This window comes from Myotis brandtii, unplaced genomic scaffold (assembly GCF_000412655.1).
Source record: "Myotis brandtii unplaced genomic scaffold, ASM41265v1 scaffold125, whole genome shotgun sequence".
In the NCBI taxonomy this organism is placed as follows: Eukaryota; Metazoa; Chordata; class Mammalia; order Chiroptera; family Vespertilionidae; genus Myotis; species Myotis brandtii.
The window spans coordinates 4,390,877-4,408,551 of NW_005354385.1; the positions used below are offsets into that span (position 1 = coordinate 4,390,877).

At 41.1% G+C, this 17,675-nt stretch overlaps 1 protein-coding gene and 1 long non-coding RNA gene across 2 annotated transcripts in view; one reads left to right on the forward strand and one right to left on the reverse strand.

Moving 5' to 3' along the window:
• LOC102259861 (pre-mRNA cleavage complex 2 protein Pcf11-like) overlaps nt 1-949 on the forward strand; it is a 3,550-nt gene extending 2,601 nt beyond the window's left edge. The window contains 2 exon segments of the mRNA XM_014534156.1: nt 4-566; nt 568-949. Coding sequence (XP_014389642.1) covers nt 4-566; nt 568-927 — 923 coding nt within the window. The 3' untranslated portion in view covers nt 928-949.
• Nucleotides 950-10,845: 9,896 nt separating this feature from the next.
• On the reverse strand, nt 10,846-13,665 carry LOC106724935. The gene is made up of 3 exons (XR_001360759.1): nt 13,653-13,665; nt 13,572-13,617; nt 10,846-10,898 (listed from the first exon to the last, which is right to left on the reverse strand). It is a non-coding gene; the product is annotated as an uncharacterized LOC106724935 (long non-coding RNA).
• Nucleotides 13,666-17,675: the final 4,010 nt, after the last annotated feature.

Sequence of the window (17,675 nt, forward strand, 5' to 3'; positions counted from 1 at the left end):
AAGTAAATGAAGTTGCTGCTCAGCCTCCCACTGAAGAGGAGGAAGATCAAAATGAAGATCAAGATGTTCCAGATCTTACCAATTTTACAATTGAAGAGTTAAAACAACGTTATGATAGTGTTATAAATCGACTGTACACTGGTATTCAGTGTTACTCTTGTGGAATGAGGTTTACAACATCACAGGCAGATGTATATGCAGATCACTTGGATGGGCATTATCGGCAAAATAGAACTGAAAAAGACGCTAGCAGAAAAGTTACTCATAGACGTTGGTACAATAGTTCAACAGACTGGATAGAATGTGAGGGAACAGCTGATTTGGAAGAACGTGCAAAGAGCCAGTTTTTTGAAAAGGTGCATGAAGAAGTTGTGCTCAAAACTCAGGAAGCTGCTAAAGAAAAGGAGTTCCAAAGTGTGCCGGCAGGGCCAGCTGGAGCAGTGGAGAGTTGTGAAATCTGTCAAGAACAATTTGAACAATACTGGGATGAAGAAGAGGAGGAGTGGCATTTAAAGAATGCCATTAGAGTGGATGGAAAGATTTATCATCCATCATGTTATGAAGATTTATCAAAATACATCTTCATTTGATTGTACACCATCTCCCAGCAAGACACCAGTTGAAAACCCTTTGAACATTATGTTGAACATTGTCAAAAATGAATTGCAGGAACCCTGTGAAAGTCCCAAAGTTAAGGAAGAACAAATTGATACCCCACCAGCTTGTACAGAGGAGAGCATAGCAACACCCATTGAGTGGAGAAGAGCCTCTCGGAGCTGCTCCCGAGACATGGGCTTTACCCGTAGGAGGGTGGCGTGGGCACCTAGTGGGAGGCCATCAGCAAGTGCCCGGCCTGTCTGTGGCTCTCAACATCAGTTCCCTTCCTCTCCACGGCAAAGATGGAAACTGCCCAGTCACGTGGCCTGAGCAATCCCCTCCCCTTCTTAGGTTCTGGAGGGTACAGGTGACCCGTGCAAGTCCCTTCCAGGGCACCAGGTCCATTAAATTAAAACAGAAAATGATACAGTTGAGTCAGTTTAAATAAAATGAGAAAAGTATGTTTTTCTTTTTTAAAAAAGCTGCTGTTTGGATCTAGGTGAAGAATTTTTTATGTATATATAGAACTCTGTAGAAATGGTCTAGCTGAGGCAGGGCCTTCAGCTATCATTTGGTTAATAAATACATTTTAGTATTTGCATATCCTACTGCCTGCACAGTTTCCGGTACTTGTTGTGTGAAAGTTCTGTAGATGTGTGCAAATTTAACAACACGAAATTGTTATGTGTAAAAATGTACGATTTTCACTTGTGAAACTGTAAATTATAAATAAAAAATATTTTTGCTACCCCCCCAAAAAAATATTCACCATGTATTTGTTGAAAGGGTACATGGATGGTTAAAAAAATGGACATCGTGCATTGTATCCTTTGAGTCAACATACCTGTTATTTACCATGTAAGCCGGGTTTCCCCTTCCCAAATGAAAGCTCTATGATAAACATCGGGAAGCCTAGACAAATAGAAATTAAGCTGCTCCCAGATATATCTGGAGATTACAAGACACTTTGTGATGCTCTCCCCATTTTATCTTCCAGCTCAATTTTCATCTGGAAAGCAATATCCCACAAATGGCTATAGCAAGTAGTAGATGCCAGGTGGGGGAACCCTGCCATGTAAAGCATGAGCCACTAAGCTTTTTCACAAAATTTCCAGTTGTTTTTTTTTTTTTTTTGAGGCTGGTGATAACTGCAAAGATAATGTGCATTCTCTATGCCGAAATGTGTGAATTAATGTGTTAAAGGAAACGTTTATCTCTTGGAAATGACCAGAGAAGTTTTGCCAAATCTCTTCAAGTTGTCTCTTTTCTCTTGGTGATTTCTTGGAAAGAGGACATCCTGGTCATGAAAATCACATGTGATTAAAGAAACTTTTATGAACTGATGCAGGTCTTACATGGCCACAGTTAGAGGTTTGGGGGATATTGGATGTTGACATAGTTTTGAGACACATCCAGAATATACTTTAAAAGGTGAGCAATGAAAAATGCGCATCCCCTAAACTAGGTCTACAAATCCAATGCAAAGTCATATAGGGGTGTGTATCCAGTCACCTGGAAATTATAACCCTATATATGACATCATAGTCCTCTGCTTCTCATTCACTAGACCACTTCGTGATGTGAGTGTGTGTGTGTGTGTGTGTGTGTGTGTGTGTGTGTGTGTGTGTGTGTCCGCCTGCACATGCACATGTGTGCATGTTTGTCTCACTGAAGGGGCAATTTAAAATGCTGAAAATTAGGAAACCATTTAGAGAAAAGCCTATCCTGATAAAAACTGACCAAGGCTAATATTTTTTAAGTTAAATTCCTGGATGACCGAAGCTGCTAAGAATAACAAACTCTAGGTGCTTGTTATTCTTAGAAAGAAGAGCATTTTAGGGGTTTGTGCTCTCTACTCTGGCTGGTTTATATCAGCACAACTCGATAATAGACTTTCTACTTGGGATCCACATAAAGATTTCCTTATGCTCCACTGTCTTCAGCTTTTAATACATTCATGACAAAGTGGAAATACTTTTGCTCTTCTTTTCTAGCCTGAATTGTCCCTTATTCAGTTTAACACTGACCTCTGGCCTAAAGCACATGGGAAAGTGAAGCTGTTTGGGTAGTTTTGTTTTGTGGACTGTTGGATGCCACCACACCCAGGTAGCTAGCACACTTTCCACACTCTTTGGGACTTGATTTTGCTTTTGTCTGCCTTTCTTTTTTCTCTGGTCAGATCTTCCCTTATCCCACATTTTACCTTTTCTGCTTCCTTTGTTTTCAGCCATACAATTCTGGATGCCTGGAAGTTAATGTGGCTTGTTAAATATTCTCTGCACAGAGCCTGGAGAAAAGTGCTATATATGTCATGCAAATAATGATAAGGAATCAAATTCCACTCTGTGCTTTCCCCACTTTCTGGTACTAAGTTATGTAATAAAGTACTAAATGATCAATTGGCAGCCTGGTGGGTGAATGCGCTTCTCTAAGTGCCTTGCGAACACCCTGGGAGTGACTTAGGTATGGGGAAGAATAAAAGCCAATAATATATGTCAGTCTGAGCCACTTGAGAATTCATGTCCTGAGAAATTTCAGTGAAAAAAAAAATCGAATGCCTCACCTACAATGGCATTTGATTTGCATTTAAAAAGAGATACATTTCTGGTCTGGCTGCTCTGGGAGGCAGTTCAAAGCTCACAAAACCTTTTGTATCCTTAATTTTTGTTCATTTCCCATTTACAGTGGATACTCACTAAGTTCATGACCCTGCCTGGAACGAGAGGTAAATTAAGAGCAAAACAGGTCTGGTTTATACTTCTGAGAGCTTTGTCAATGTAAGAAACATCCAAACCTGAAATTTTATGAATTTATTTGAGCCAAACAGATGACTTATGCTGGGAGCCAGGTCTCAAATACTCCAGAGAACGTTTTGTAGCTTATTTAGTACATTAGAATCAAAGGGGAAGATGTAAGGACGGTGCTTGAAATCCATTGACAGTAGATTAAGGAGAGCAAAGCAGGGAAATCTCTAGGATTGGATAAAAGGCAAAACTGAGAAACACATACTTTTTTTACACTAATGGGTACAGGATAGTTAATAATTAACATTTGCAGCACATAGAGATGGTATTTGGGGAACAAGGTAACAATGGGGCATTTTGTGGTCTTGTGCTCTGGTGATCTTATACTCTGGTGCCTGCGATTGTGTCTTCAAGGGGTAGGAAAAGAAAATCACTCTGACATTTCAAACGTATCTTATCCTAGATGCATAAGAACAATGGACAGGGCTCACTTACTGTAAAGACTGACCTTTGCTGAGGAAGCCATAGGCCTGGCATGTGACTACACACTATGACCTGCCCAAGTAGAAATTCTGATCACACCATCACCCTGAAGTTCCTTTTGGTCACGGAGCTTGTCAGGCCTGCCAGGCGGTCTCCCTGTGCTTGTCAGGGTTATAACATAGCCCCTTTCTTTGTTTACAGCTTCTGTAGCCCAGCATCACCAAAAGCAACCCTTTCCTGGAACCTAGCAAAGGAGTTCCCTCAGATAGCTAGCATCCTGGTCTTCTAACCTGCAATAAAGGGAAGCCTGCTACCTGCCATGCATTGATAATCCCAAAGAGATGTAAAGTACAATTCCTGCGAGTTATTTACACTTTTGTTGAAAAATATGTATGCACATCTAGAAACAATGGCAGGGTCTATAACAAATTTATGGGAATACACACAGAAAGACTAGGGAAAGTAAGATCAGTACAGGCTGCAACTATCAGAGGGAAACCTCCTGGGGATGGTAAGATTTGAGCTTGGCCTTGACATGAAGAAGGGCTCTGGCTACAATGGGCGAGTGTGGCTTGGAAGAAAGAGAAGGGACTTTGGAAACATATTGTCCTGATTTGAATGCTGCTTGGATACTTATTGACTGTGTGACCTCAGACTAGTTGCTAAACTCCTCTGCATCTCAGTTCTCTCCAGAGAAAACTGGGCTGAGATGCATAATAGGTGCTGAGTAAGTCACAGGCATAGTTGGGTGGGAGAGCTTGGAACATGCATTAGGCCAGCAGTTCTCAACCTGTGGGTCGCGACCCCTTTGGGGGTCGAACGACCCTTTCACAGGGGTCCCCTAAGACCATCGGAAAACACATATATAATTGCATATTGTTTTTGTGATTAATCACTATGCTTTAATTATGTTCAATTTGTAACAATGAAAATACATCCTGCATATCAGATATTTACATTACGATTCATAACAGTAGCAAAATTATAGTTATGAAGTAGCAATGAAAATAATTTTATGGTTGGGGGTCACCACAACATGAGGAACTGTATTAAAGGGTCGCGGCATTAGGAAGGTTGAGAACCACTGCATTAGGCAATTGAAAGAGTTGACTGAGCAAAGGTTTGGAGCACAGGGGAACAGGATCTGTGGAGTGGGCGTGAGGCTACTGATTGGCTAGAGCAAAAGGTCATCTGGAGAGAATTACAACCTAAGATTAGATTATGGGGGGAATAGAAAATGTGTAGGTCAAACCCTTTCAGAGTTATGTTAGTTAACTGGAATTCAGTTAACCAGCAACTGAAAGAGTTGACTGAGCAAAGGTTTGGAGCACAGGGGAACAGGATCTGTGGAGTGGGCGTGAGGCTACTGATTGGCTAGAGCAAAAGGTCATCTGGAGAGAATTACAACCTAAGATTAGATTATGGGGGGAATAGAAAATGTGTAGGTCAAACCCTTTCAGAGTTATGTTAGTTAACTGGAATTCAGTTAACCAGAGCACTCAATTCCATGGCATGAGGGAATTTATTATAGACATTGGCATACTCCGTTCTGATGTCACCTCCTTCCCAGATCTGACAGGTATGAATTGTGTGTGTGCTCCTATTACACTGCATTGCAGTGCCTTTCCCATGACCGTCTTCCACTCACGGTGAGCTTGTTTCGCAATGATGGCTCTGACTGTGCCTACTTTATGCACTGTTGTATTGGAGCACTTAGCAGAGGACCTGGCTACTTATTTATAGACATTGGCATATTCCATTCTAATGTCACCTCCTTCCCAGATCTGACAGATATGAATTGTGTGTGTGTGTGCTCCTATTACGCTGTATTGCAATTGCCTTTCCCATGACCGTCTTCTACTCACAGTGAGTTTGTTTCGCAATGATGGCTCTGACTGTGCCTACTTTATGCACTGTTGTATTGGAGCACTTAGCAGAGGACCTGGCTACTTATTAAACACAGAGTAGGTGCTTAATAATTATTGATGGGTGGGAAGAAGGAAGGAAAGAAAAAAAGGAGAAGGGAACCAGGGAAGGAGGGAAGGAAGAGAACTAATCAAGAAAAAGCTGAGAGTGAGGGGATTCTGGTATGAGGAAAAGCGTTTTGAGGCTGATTGATAAGCAGGGAGTGAGTGTTAACCTTTTGCAAATTCCTGACTTTGGGTTTTTATTTAGAATAGGCGAGGAATTCAACTTTCAAATATGTGATTGATTGAGAGGCACTCTACAACTGCTGGACATTTTTCTTAAAAGCCTGCTTCTTTTTTTTTTTTCGCAGAAAGCACAACTGCTAAAAGAAGGGAAGTCAACAATTTAAATAGTCATTTCTTGAAAAAAGCGAGCAACCAGGGAGGACCACTTTCAGAAACACCAGTTTTGCTAAACCTCCAATCCTCAATTATACATTTAACCCTGATTCTAAAATGTGGTTGCTCTATTTTTTTTCATATTTTAACATCTCTGCAATCAGGATGAATTTTATAATCAGTGGCATATTATAGTTATAATGGCCATGGCTCCTCTTTCTTCATCATAAATAAAATAGTTGTGCATCTTTTAATCAATAATATCGTAGATAAGATGAAGAAGCTGAGGCCTCAGCCAATTTAGGAGTTTTCTGAAGGTTACCCTGTAATCTGGTAATGGAGCTAGGATGAGATCTTCTTACTCACAATGAGTGACTCCATTCTCCCGATTGTGCTCCCCTCTTTCTCTAAATAATCACACATCATAACTGCGTATACTTCATGGTAAAATTGCTTTTCTCTCTCAGAGATAATAAGCAACTCCATTCCAGACTGGGAAGAGATCACATAGGAAACCTGAATAGCAAGAGTTTTTAATGATTCATGTGGGATGCAGGAGCACTCATTGTTGGTCTGACTTCTGTGAAAGGTAATCAGAAGACGTTTGCCACCAAATTGGTTTAAAGAGACTCAGTCCCACTCCTGTGAAATCAGGGGATGCAGCAGGGACACCATGGCAACGCACATTTCCATCATTGTTCTCCTGCCTCTTCTCAGCCCTGAGGGCTTGTATAATGAGACCTTGACTCCCCAGACTGGATCGAATTGTAACACATTTTATTGTTCAGCGACTATTTGGATTTTAATGCCAGCGTGCCCTGGATGGCCTCGCCTGACAATCTGGAAGCCTAAGGGAAGCAAGTCTCTTTATATTATGCATGATTTGAGGGTCCCACAGTCAGTCAGACCTGCTCCAAATAATGAATGGACAGATACATGTCTCTGTAGGAAAGGGAGACTTGGAACCCTGAGGTTTGGTCATGCTATTTACAGGGAATATCTTGGTTCAGAACACTCACTCAGTTACATTGAGCTGTTTCCCACATGTGTATATTGTCCTGGCTTCACAAAGAATAGTTTATTTCTCATTCTAAACTTTTGCACACTGAAAGAACAATGGCTCTTGTGCGCTTGTCATTTCCTCTCTGAGCCACTTTGTGGAATTTATTATGTTAAATATGTAGGACAAAGTCAAAGAAAAAATCCTTAGAATTTGCCTGGAATTGGTAAATAGTTTTGGGATAATTTCATGGGGCTTTTATAAAACTATTGCTCATGGGGCCTTGAAATTTTACAGTGAATGTTTCTCTGTGTTACACCATGATAGCAATCTACATATCTTGCTCTGTGGTTGTATCTATATCACTGAAATTTCCCAGTTCTCTGGAGAATTTAGTAATTCTTCCAAGATTAGACTTATGGTTCTACAAGATAATTAAATTAGCCCTTAAGCAACCAACTACTTTCAAAGGAAAAAAAGTCACAATGCAGGATTAGAGATATTTAAATAAATAAATAAATAAATAAATAAAATATTTAGACATGAAATAAATGTATAAAATATTGAGACACATCAAATATAAAAATCTTCTGATCATCCACTATGGCTGTCATAATTTGCACTCATTTACTAATTAGTTACTTCTCCTACATAAATTTATAATAGTAGTTAACATTTGAGCCCTTCTATATGCAAAAGGTAAGCTCTTGGGACTTTATTTTGTGAGTCATAATTTAGAGAACCTGAGTTATGGGCATTGAAATTATAATAGATTCCCATTGATCTTCTTTCTGTCAAAGTTTGTTGTGTGTGTGTGTGTGTGTGTGTGTGTGTGTGTGTGTGTGTTTTAATTTTTCTGAGAAATCTCTCTTATCAACTTCTCTCCTCCTTAGAGTGGAAATGAGGAGGACTTCACATGATCATGCTTCTCTGATCATAGTCCAGAGGTTGACGGAAGACTCAAGTTGGGTCTATTAGCGATCCTTCCTTAGGAAGTGTGAAATTGGAAATAAAAAAATTCAGTTGATTTTTGGATGGCTGCACCTGCAACGTGTAAACTAGGGACCTGTTGGCCACCTTGTGTTTCCTCAGATGGTTATCTGATGGAGAGATAGACATAGAGAGCTGGAGATGAATAAAGGGTATGTATAAGGGGAGCAGGGATGAAAGGTGGGAGGTCTTTACTGATCGTGTCAGAGGCCCTGTCCTGAAGCACAGCTTAATTCCTGTCCTTTTAACCTCATAATAATTTTTACCTTGTTTTTTTCTTATTTAATCATGAATGGGTTTCTGTTACCCATAACCAAAAGTCCAAAGTTACATAAAAATAGGTATTTAAGGGGCATTGATATCATAAGACTATCAACTATAGAATAACCCAAGTCCAAAAAGCATACTGACCATTTATCCTACTTCTAAACATACCAACCATTTATCCTATTTTTTATATTTTGAATTATCCACTTGACAACTTTTACCGTGCACTCACTATCTATAATAATAAAAGCATAATATGCTAATTAGACCGGACGTCCTTCCATCCTTCTGGATGACCTTCCGGATGAAGCCGGGGCTGCAAGGAAAGCCCGGGTCCTGGGTGCCTGCCGGTGGCCATAGGGAAGCCCAAGTCCCGGGTGCCGAAGGGAAGCCTGGGTGCCAGAGGGAAGCCGGTGCTGGCAGCTGGGGGAAGGAAGGCCTACTCTTGCACAAATTTCGTGCATCAGGCCTCTAGTATTAAAATAATTGGAAAGAGCAGTCGAAACAAAGATACTTAATACTTATACACTCCCTGTCCTTGGGGATCTTGTAATTTAGTTGAGAGAGAAAATGCATGGAGGAAAAATTCTTAAGTATACTCTGAAGCAACAACTGGATAAATCCAAATTAAACAGAGCAAACTAATTACAGAAATGCTGAGGGGTGACAGGGTAATGAGCAGGTTCTAGGAAATGATCTCTAAGGTCTCTTTCAGCTACAAAATGCCACAAGGTTGCACACAAGTGATAATTGGATAAGGCGGCACTTAGCCATAACCCCCAGCCTTAGGGAGCTTGAAGAAATCAGGCCAAAGACAAGTCGAGATTTGATTAAAACTTGAATGTTGAAAATGCTTGCTGTTCTGGGCTACAGCAGATGCTTTCTTATAGGACAGCAGCAAGGGGACTCCTGATAGGTCTGAAATTTGCCTAAAAGTGAGGAAGGCAAGAGAGAAAATATGCCAAGTTCTCTTCCAGGCAGCTTTGGCGAGGAGAGAAAGGGGAAGGCCACTCTTGCCACATCGTGTCTATGACTTTATGATGGTTCCTTAGGTTTGCTGAGGCAGGGTAAATCAGCTGGACTTCTACAGTATCTCAATATGAGTCTCAAGTCAGTATATATACATATATATATAATTATCTTATTTCCTATCATTCACTTAGAATATTCCCCCTGAAGATCTTTAAGTAAATACTATAGAGGGAGGGCCTGGGCATTACGTATTAATGAGAAGGTTAAAAAGTCTAATTCCAATGTAACCCTGATATTTGGGGGGCTAGCAATCTCAATCTGTGCCAGCAAGCCCAGTGTACATTCTTGATAACCTATAATTAAGTCACTGCCTCTTTCCCAGAAACTGGTCTTGCAGAACCTGTTACCTAAATGCTCAAATTTCACAGAGGCCATAAACTATGAACAGTGCACAGCCTCGGATGGGGGGTTATTAACGCTGGTGCCAGGCCAGACCATTAGGTATGGTCTGGAGACCCCCAACACCTGGGGCCTTTTTTCAAAGCCCGCGAAAAGGACCGGAAGCATAATCCATATTTGCGGGACAAAGACACCAGAAAAATATAAAAGAGAAGCTCCCTGCATGTTACTTTGCTCATACTTGGGAAGTTATTCCCACCGGCGTAATAAACAGTGTAACTCCTTTTCTCTAAAGTGTTGCTTGGTTTTTCTCTGGTCTTCTGCAACATCAAGAGATTTTGATATGAGCTCTACAGCAGCATAAACAACTAACTACAGTTCTGTGATTATCAGACTTAATTATAATGAAATGCTTGTGTATCATTTTCTCTCCCTAAACTGTAAGTTCTTAACCACAAGGAATATAGCCATAGGGAAACATTTTTTTTCTCTCTTGTTCTTAGCACAATAGCTGACACCTAGTGAGCCCTCAATTGAGGCCAAATAGCTGAGGAGTTAAGAGGGTGGGCTCTGAAGTCAGAGATTTGGTTTCAAGTATTGACTCTGTAAACTTGGATGTGGATCCTTGGTTAATCTGAATGTCCCTTGCAGTCTTAATAGTGTGTACCTTATGTGGTTGTCATGAGGCATAAAAGGTGATAAAGTAAAGTAATCAGCACAGTGCTCATACAGAATTTTTGGACTGGAACCCAGATTCTTTGTCTGTCGGAGTTGAAGAATGAATCCACGGACAGAGGGTAGTATAGCAAAGATGGAGATTTATTGAAGAACAAGTACAGACTCCCATGAGGGGAGGGGGTAGTATAGCGATGGAGATTTATTGAAGAACAAGTACAGACTCCCATGAGGGGAGGGGGAAAGGGTCCCACAGAACAGACTCCCACATGGGGGGGGGGAAACACCGACCTCCTATTTCCACGGTTTATAAAGGCTGCAGTTCCTATGCCCTCATATCCCCTCTGATTGGACAATATTCCCATTCGAATTGGTTACTATAGTAACTCTTGAGGCCCTCCTCCCTCATTGTCCTCCTATTCCCTCTGAGCTTTCTTCCTCCTTCTTTATTTTGTAAATATAGATCTTTTTTGGCTACTTCCAGTCCCCTTGTCTTATGGAATTTTATCTGCTACTGTTCTCTTGTCTTATGAAAATGTAACTGCACCTGGCTTCCTTGTGTTATGGAAATGTATCTTCTCCCAGTCTGTAGCCCTGTGTTTTTCCATGGACCCCAATTCTAAAAATTCCCTAAGCCTGCCTATGTTCCCCTAAAATTCCTGTTTCAGTGCCTGGTACATAGTAATAAATGGTTGCTGTTTATTTTATGTATTCATATCTGTTTATTGAATAAACAAATGAATAGATGTATGGTTTGATAAGCATCCTAAGAGAGGTCTTACAATAAATATACATTTAAAAATAATTCTATTGATTTTAGAAAAGAAGGGAGAGGGAGAGATAGAAACATCAATGATAAGAGAGAATCACTGATAAGCTGCCTCCTGCACGCTCCCTACTGGGGATCAAGCCCACAACCCGGGCATGTGCCCTTGACCAGAATTGAACCTGGGACCATTCAGTTCACAGTCTGACGCTCTATCCACTGAGCCAAACCAGACAGAGCTACAATAAATATTTTTACCTAGAGAAATATATTGAAACAATCAGTTTTTAAAAACCTCACTATAATTAAAGGTTGTAAGATTGCTTTCATCCTCTATCCCACAGAGAATTACATTTTCACCAGTATTATTAGAAAGGATGGAAACAGGGCCCCGCATCTTTAATTCACTTAGATTTATGTGTAGCTGGGAACACTGACATGCCTATGGGCATATGGCTTACAACGTGGAGATGGATGTTATTGCTGCTGAAAGCATCCCTGAAGCCTAGAGATAGCCCTAGCTCTCCTCTGGATGTTGTGACAAGCAGATCTGCAAATGGAAGATGCTATTGACAGAGGCTGAGTTGTCAAGCACATAATGATAAGCCTCTTGTCATTCAAACTCTCATTCATTTGGAGGGTGGGGGAGGGAGAATTGCCTTTTGTATAGAAAGCTATAATACCAAGGCATTCTATGAGTCAGAGTCTATGGATCTTATCACTAAACTTCCTTAGGTCCTGAACATAAAATGAGGACATCCTTTAATAGTGAAACTCTTTTTCATATCTTCATTTGCAGCAGCAATGGGACTAAATATTAAATTCCATCTCTGGAGCAAAGAACAAATAAATTACTAAAAGAGAAAATCAGAACAGCCATGTAGCTGCAGCTAGTCAAACTCACAAAATAATAATGGGAGGAAAAAAGGAAACCCAGGAAAGATTTGGTTAATGTATTAGTTTGCTAGGGCTGCCATAGCAAAACAATACAACAATATTATTGCTTAATACAATAGAAACTGGTCTCACAGTTCTGTCATCGTCATGACCAGCTAGTTTATTAATATTAACAGGAAGAAAGCAAAGGGAAGGCAGACATTGCAAGGTTATCTGGGCATCTTCACTAGGAAGATGCAACTTTACACTCCCACTGGAAACTTCATTCCCTGAAAATTACTGGGGGAAGGGAAATGGATGCATGCACAGTGAAGTTGGAATTGTTAGGGGCAAAAATAGAATATTGGGGACTAGCTATAATTATAAAAAATATTAATCATGCTCTGTTAACCATAGTTGTTTTGTTTTGATTAAAGAAAGCACATTCCCACCTGGCTAGGAGTTGCATGCAGGACCTGGGGGGCTCACCTGGAAATTTGGTCCATCCTCTACATTTGGGAGCTGCTATTATCATGGAAAGATTAACAACCTTGTTGCGGAAACCAGAGATGCTAGCCCTTTGCAAACCCTTGGTCCTTTATGATACGGGATTTTTGGACTAGAACACACGGTGTTCCCCTGTGCAGGATGGCTTGTCCTGGGCTCTTTGTCTATTGGAGTTGAAGAATGAAACCATGGAGGGAAGATGGTATAATAAACGTGAGAAGGCTAAAAGGTTAATTCCAATGTAACCCTGATATTTTTTTTTTGGGGGGGGGGGGCTCTAGCAATCTGAATCTGTGCCAGCAAGCCCAGTGTACATTCTTGATAACCTATAATTAAGTCATTGCCCCTTTCTCCACAAACTGGTCTTGCAAGACGTGTTTCCTAAATGTTCAGAGGCCATAAACCATGACACAGCCCCCAGAGGGGGGTTATCAGCGCTGGCACCAGGCCAGGCCCATAGGTATGGTCTCAAGACCCCCAACACCTGGGGCTTTTTGCAAAGCCCACAAAAGGTCCGGAAGTATAATCCATATTTGGGGGACAAAGACACCAAAAGGGGATAAAAGAGGGGCTTCCACCATATTGGTTTGCTCAGAATTTGAGAGGCAACTACTCTGAGTCTGCTGGCATAATAAAGCTGTATAAATCCATTTCTCTAAGCATTGCTTGGTTTTTCTCCAGTCTTCTATAACAAAGGTAGAAATTTATTGAAGAAAAGTACAGACTTCCATGTGGGGAGGGGGAAAGAATCTCACAGCATAGACTCCCAAATGCAGAGGGGGAAAGAAAGAGTCCCATTGAGTTCCTTTTTCCCGGTTTATAAAGGCTGCAGTTTTTGTGCCTTGATATTCACCTTTGGTTTGGTCACTATAGCAACTCCTGGGCTCAAAAGGTCAAACCTCACATGGGACATGCTAGGCCCTCCTCCCTTATTGTTCTCCTATTCCTTCTGGATGTTCTTCTTCCTTCTTTATTTTGTAAATATATACATTTTGGTACTCCCAGCTCCCTTGTCTTATGGAAATGTAACTTCTGCTGACTCCCTGCTCCCTTGTCTTATGAAAATGTACCCTTTTGCAACTCTGTAGCCCTGTGTTTTTTTCCATGGACCCCCTTCATTTAAAAAATTCCTCAAACCCTAACCGGTTTGGCTCAGTGGATAGAGCGTCAGCCTGCAGACTTAAGGGTCCTAGGTTCGATTCTGGTCAAGGGCATGTACCTTGGTTGTGGGCACATCCCAAGTAGGGAGTGTGCAGGAGGCAGCTGATCGATGTTTCTCTCTCATTGATGTTTCTAACTCTCTATCCCTCTCCCTTCCTCTCTGTAAAATATCAATAAAATATATTTTTTAAAAATAAATAAAATAAAATTCCTCAAACCTGCCTATTTCACCCCTAAAAATTCCTATTTCATTTACACACCCCCAGGCCTTTGCAAACCCCCAGCCCACATTGCCAGTAAACTGCCCATTTTGCATACCCATTTTTATCCCTTTGCCTACTTCCCCATTTAATCTTTGTCCTTCTACCCAATATAAGCTGCTGGTTTACGGGGGGAGGGGGAGGAGAGCATATTTTTGTGAATGATTTGCTGCTTTCCCATACTGCAGGCATTATTGGAATAAACGCTCATATATGATTCAACCCTGTCTTTGCTTAATTGGCTCAAGTAGTGACAGACAGCCTGGACCCATTGATTGTCTGGTTTCAGAATGACGTAGGAAAGGTGCTTGCCTGTCAGTCTAACCTGGGAACAAAGATCATTGGCTGGGAAGGTGGACCCCAAAGCAAACCTTTGAAAATCTGGGAATACCTAATCTCTAGACAAATGAATTCTCTCTCACTTGTTCCTCTTACTTCACTCCTGCTTCTTTATACTCTCCTGCTCCATGACCCACGTTAGCCCACCATGTGGCCCTGGAAGCCACATAGCCCATAGCCATGCGAACTCCACACACCATAGACTATAGCTGAGAACACAAGCTAAGCTAGCCAGATGTTGGACTGCACTGTACAAATATGGAATGGGCAGGGGCATTGATTCTAACTCTGCTGAAGACAAATGGGACTTTTTATATGGTGGGATGCAGGGAGATAGGACCTTTGAAACTCAGAGGTTAATTCCACAAAACTAAAACTTTCCACAGTACCTCATCCTCCCATGGGTCCTCAGGAAATTCTTATTCCTGGGGCACCCCAAGAAGTCCACTTCCACCAGAGAGCTCCCCACCAATAACAGAATCTAGAATTCTGAAATGAAGGTGTCTGAGGGCCACGCTCCTTCCTGTCGCTCCCTAGTTTCTGGTGGTTAGCTAGAGGTCTTCAGCATTCCTTGACTTTAGATGTGCCACTCCCACCCTCCATCTACATAGGGCTTCTCCATGCACATCCTCACATCATCTTTCCTCTGTGTTTGTCTGTGTCCAAATTTCCCTTTTCTATAGGACACCAGTCATGTTGGGTCAGGATCCATTCACCTCCACGACCTCATATTAAACTTGGTTACTTCTATAAATAGCCTCTTTTTTTAAACAAAGTCATATTCTGAAGCAATGGGGCTTAGGTCTTCAACATATCCTTTTTTGGGGACACATAATTAAATTATAGGAGGTAATCAAACAAAGCTTAGGTCTTCACATATTTTGAAGGGCTCATGCTTACTGCATTAAGCACACTTTATTTAGGCTCAGGAATTTTTCTCTCTAATTAAGTGTTGTGAAATGACCAACTGTAAAAGAAGTCAGCTTGAACTCTGGGATATTATAGGATGTGAAGGAAAGGCCCACAGCAAAGGAACACAAGTGTTTGTCTTAACAGCGGGGAGGACAAGTGAGTTAATCTTTCTTCTGGGCCTTGGTGACCTGGAAGGGGGACCACCTGGGTACTGTCACAGCTGCTCTAACTGCATAACATCTTCTAGAACCAGGCTGGGAGGCGCTGCTGGACATCTCTGTGGGGCCTCCTTGGTTCTGTAGGACTCCTTACCACTTCACATTTCAGTCTTTTCATAGGAATGTGTAGGGTGGTGGATGGGAGGGTCTTCTAGGATGGTTCTTGCCAGAAGCCGGTCCATCCTTGCTGCTTGACACGGTCGCTGCAGGGAAGAAACATCTGCACAGCATATGTTTCAAGGGACCTATCTAATAAAAATGGTCAATCACCATTTGAGGTGAATTTTTTAATATAATCAACTATGAATCTAATCTAATCTAATCTAATCAGACTAGACTGAATTTAAAAATCAATGAATTTTTTCAGTCAATACTTAGAAAATTATCAAAACGATGGTGTTTAAGAATGGCTGTTTAGGACAGGCTAAGGGGTCTTATATTCTAAGTAAATTCTAATCTTTTAAACATTACAAATCACTGCATAATTATTACTTATTACCCATGATGTCAATATGAAAACTTGCAAAATGAATGTAGAGAGGTGATTTAAAGGATCGTGTGTTGATCGATATACATTGAAATATAAAAACAAAAGTGACCCTTTTAAATTTCATTAAGTATAGTAAATTTAATGAGGAGAAAAGTAGTGCTTCCCATTTTATAAAAACAGCTATGGAAAGTGGAAGTTTCTCAGAAGCAACGTAAAAATCAGGATGATTTATTCTTAGCTACAACCTTAAAATTTTTGTCTTACCACCATGTTCTCTGTATTTTGGTTAATTAAGGCTTTATGGATTAAGGGGTTTTTGTTTTCTTCAGATGGAAAGTGCATCACTATTTAGAAACACGATAACTTTTCAATATTTAAACTAATATATATTAGTATTATTATATATTACATATAAAATGCTGACTCACCTCCATATAGATTGATTATAAAAAATGTCAGTAAGATAGGAAATGAGATATGATGACAGAAAAAGGAGAACAAGAAAGATAAATATAGGGAGTGGGCTCAGGGAAATGCTCTCCTTTTAAACTTCCTGGATAAATGCTCTACAATTTCCTGTCCCCAGGGAGTGCGCTTTTATCTCTGCAGTTGTGTGTTTTCTGCAATTTGACTATCATTTGTTCAGTAGATTATAAAGCACTGTCCCCTTTGGTCTGCGGTGCTGAGGCCATTGCCTCCCCCCACCCTAGGAATTCTGCCCATAAATCACTGTGAACAGTTCCTCTCTGAATGGAGGCTAATATCACGTCTATAGTTGCCTGACCTCTTATCTGAGCACGGAAACTTTTCAGTACCATTTTCTCCTGCTCTTCAAAGACCCATGTGAGATAAAATTGTAACTTCTCAGGCCATAACTGAAGAAAGGGTTTCTTTTCTGTCTCCAGCTAATTTCACTGCTGCTTATCAACAAATGCGTGCTTGGCAGTGGCAGGGCAGAGGTTTGGATCGTGTGCTGAGGGGTGTTGGAAGGCAGTAGGAATGCGGGGCCTCTTGGTAGTAGAAGTCTTTCATGCCAATTGTAACATCCCTTGTCTTTGCTCCTTCTCCTGGAATTCCTGTCCTAACCCCACTTCCCATAATTCTTCCTCCTGCTACACTTTAAATTCCAGTCAACATAGCAATTCTTCTTTCATGCCTTGGCTTACAGTGTTGACTAGAATGAAAACCCAGCATCCTGGGCCTGGAGCCCCCACAGAATGCACCTTCCCCGTGTCTCTCACAGTGGGCCTCTTAAGCCTAAAGATAGTTCGTGTCGGCATCGAACTTAAAAAGTGCACCTACAGCTTGTGGGACAGCCCAGGGCCAGCGTCTCAGTGAGAAGAGGGGCGCCTGTGTGACCGGGGGCACCAGTGGGTGGCTGCACTGGCAAGTAACTGAGGTTCCTGAACCAGTTACACATTTTATTTCTGCCTCTCAGGGACTCTAATTTTTTCTTCCTGAGGCAGCCCTGTTCCTGGGTGAAAACTTAGGCAGCTGCTTGAATTTTCTGGTCACCCTCAGTGACTTAACATAAAACATATCATACTCAGATAAGTATAATGCACAGTCCCCTGTAATTGTCAAAACTCCCAACTTGATTTTTAAGTTGAGTTGTCTTTTCTTTCTTCAGTTTGATATCGTTGCAGGTGAAAAGTCTGTGATTGAGGAGTGGTGGTGAGTTTAGCTGTTTTTCGAAGGTAGTGGCTCAAATAT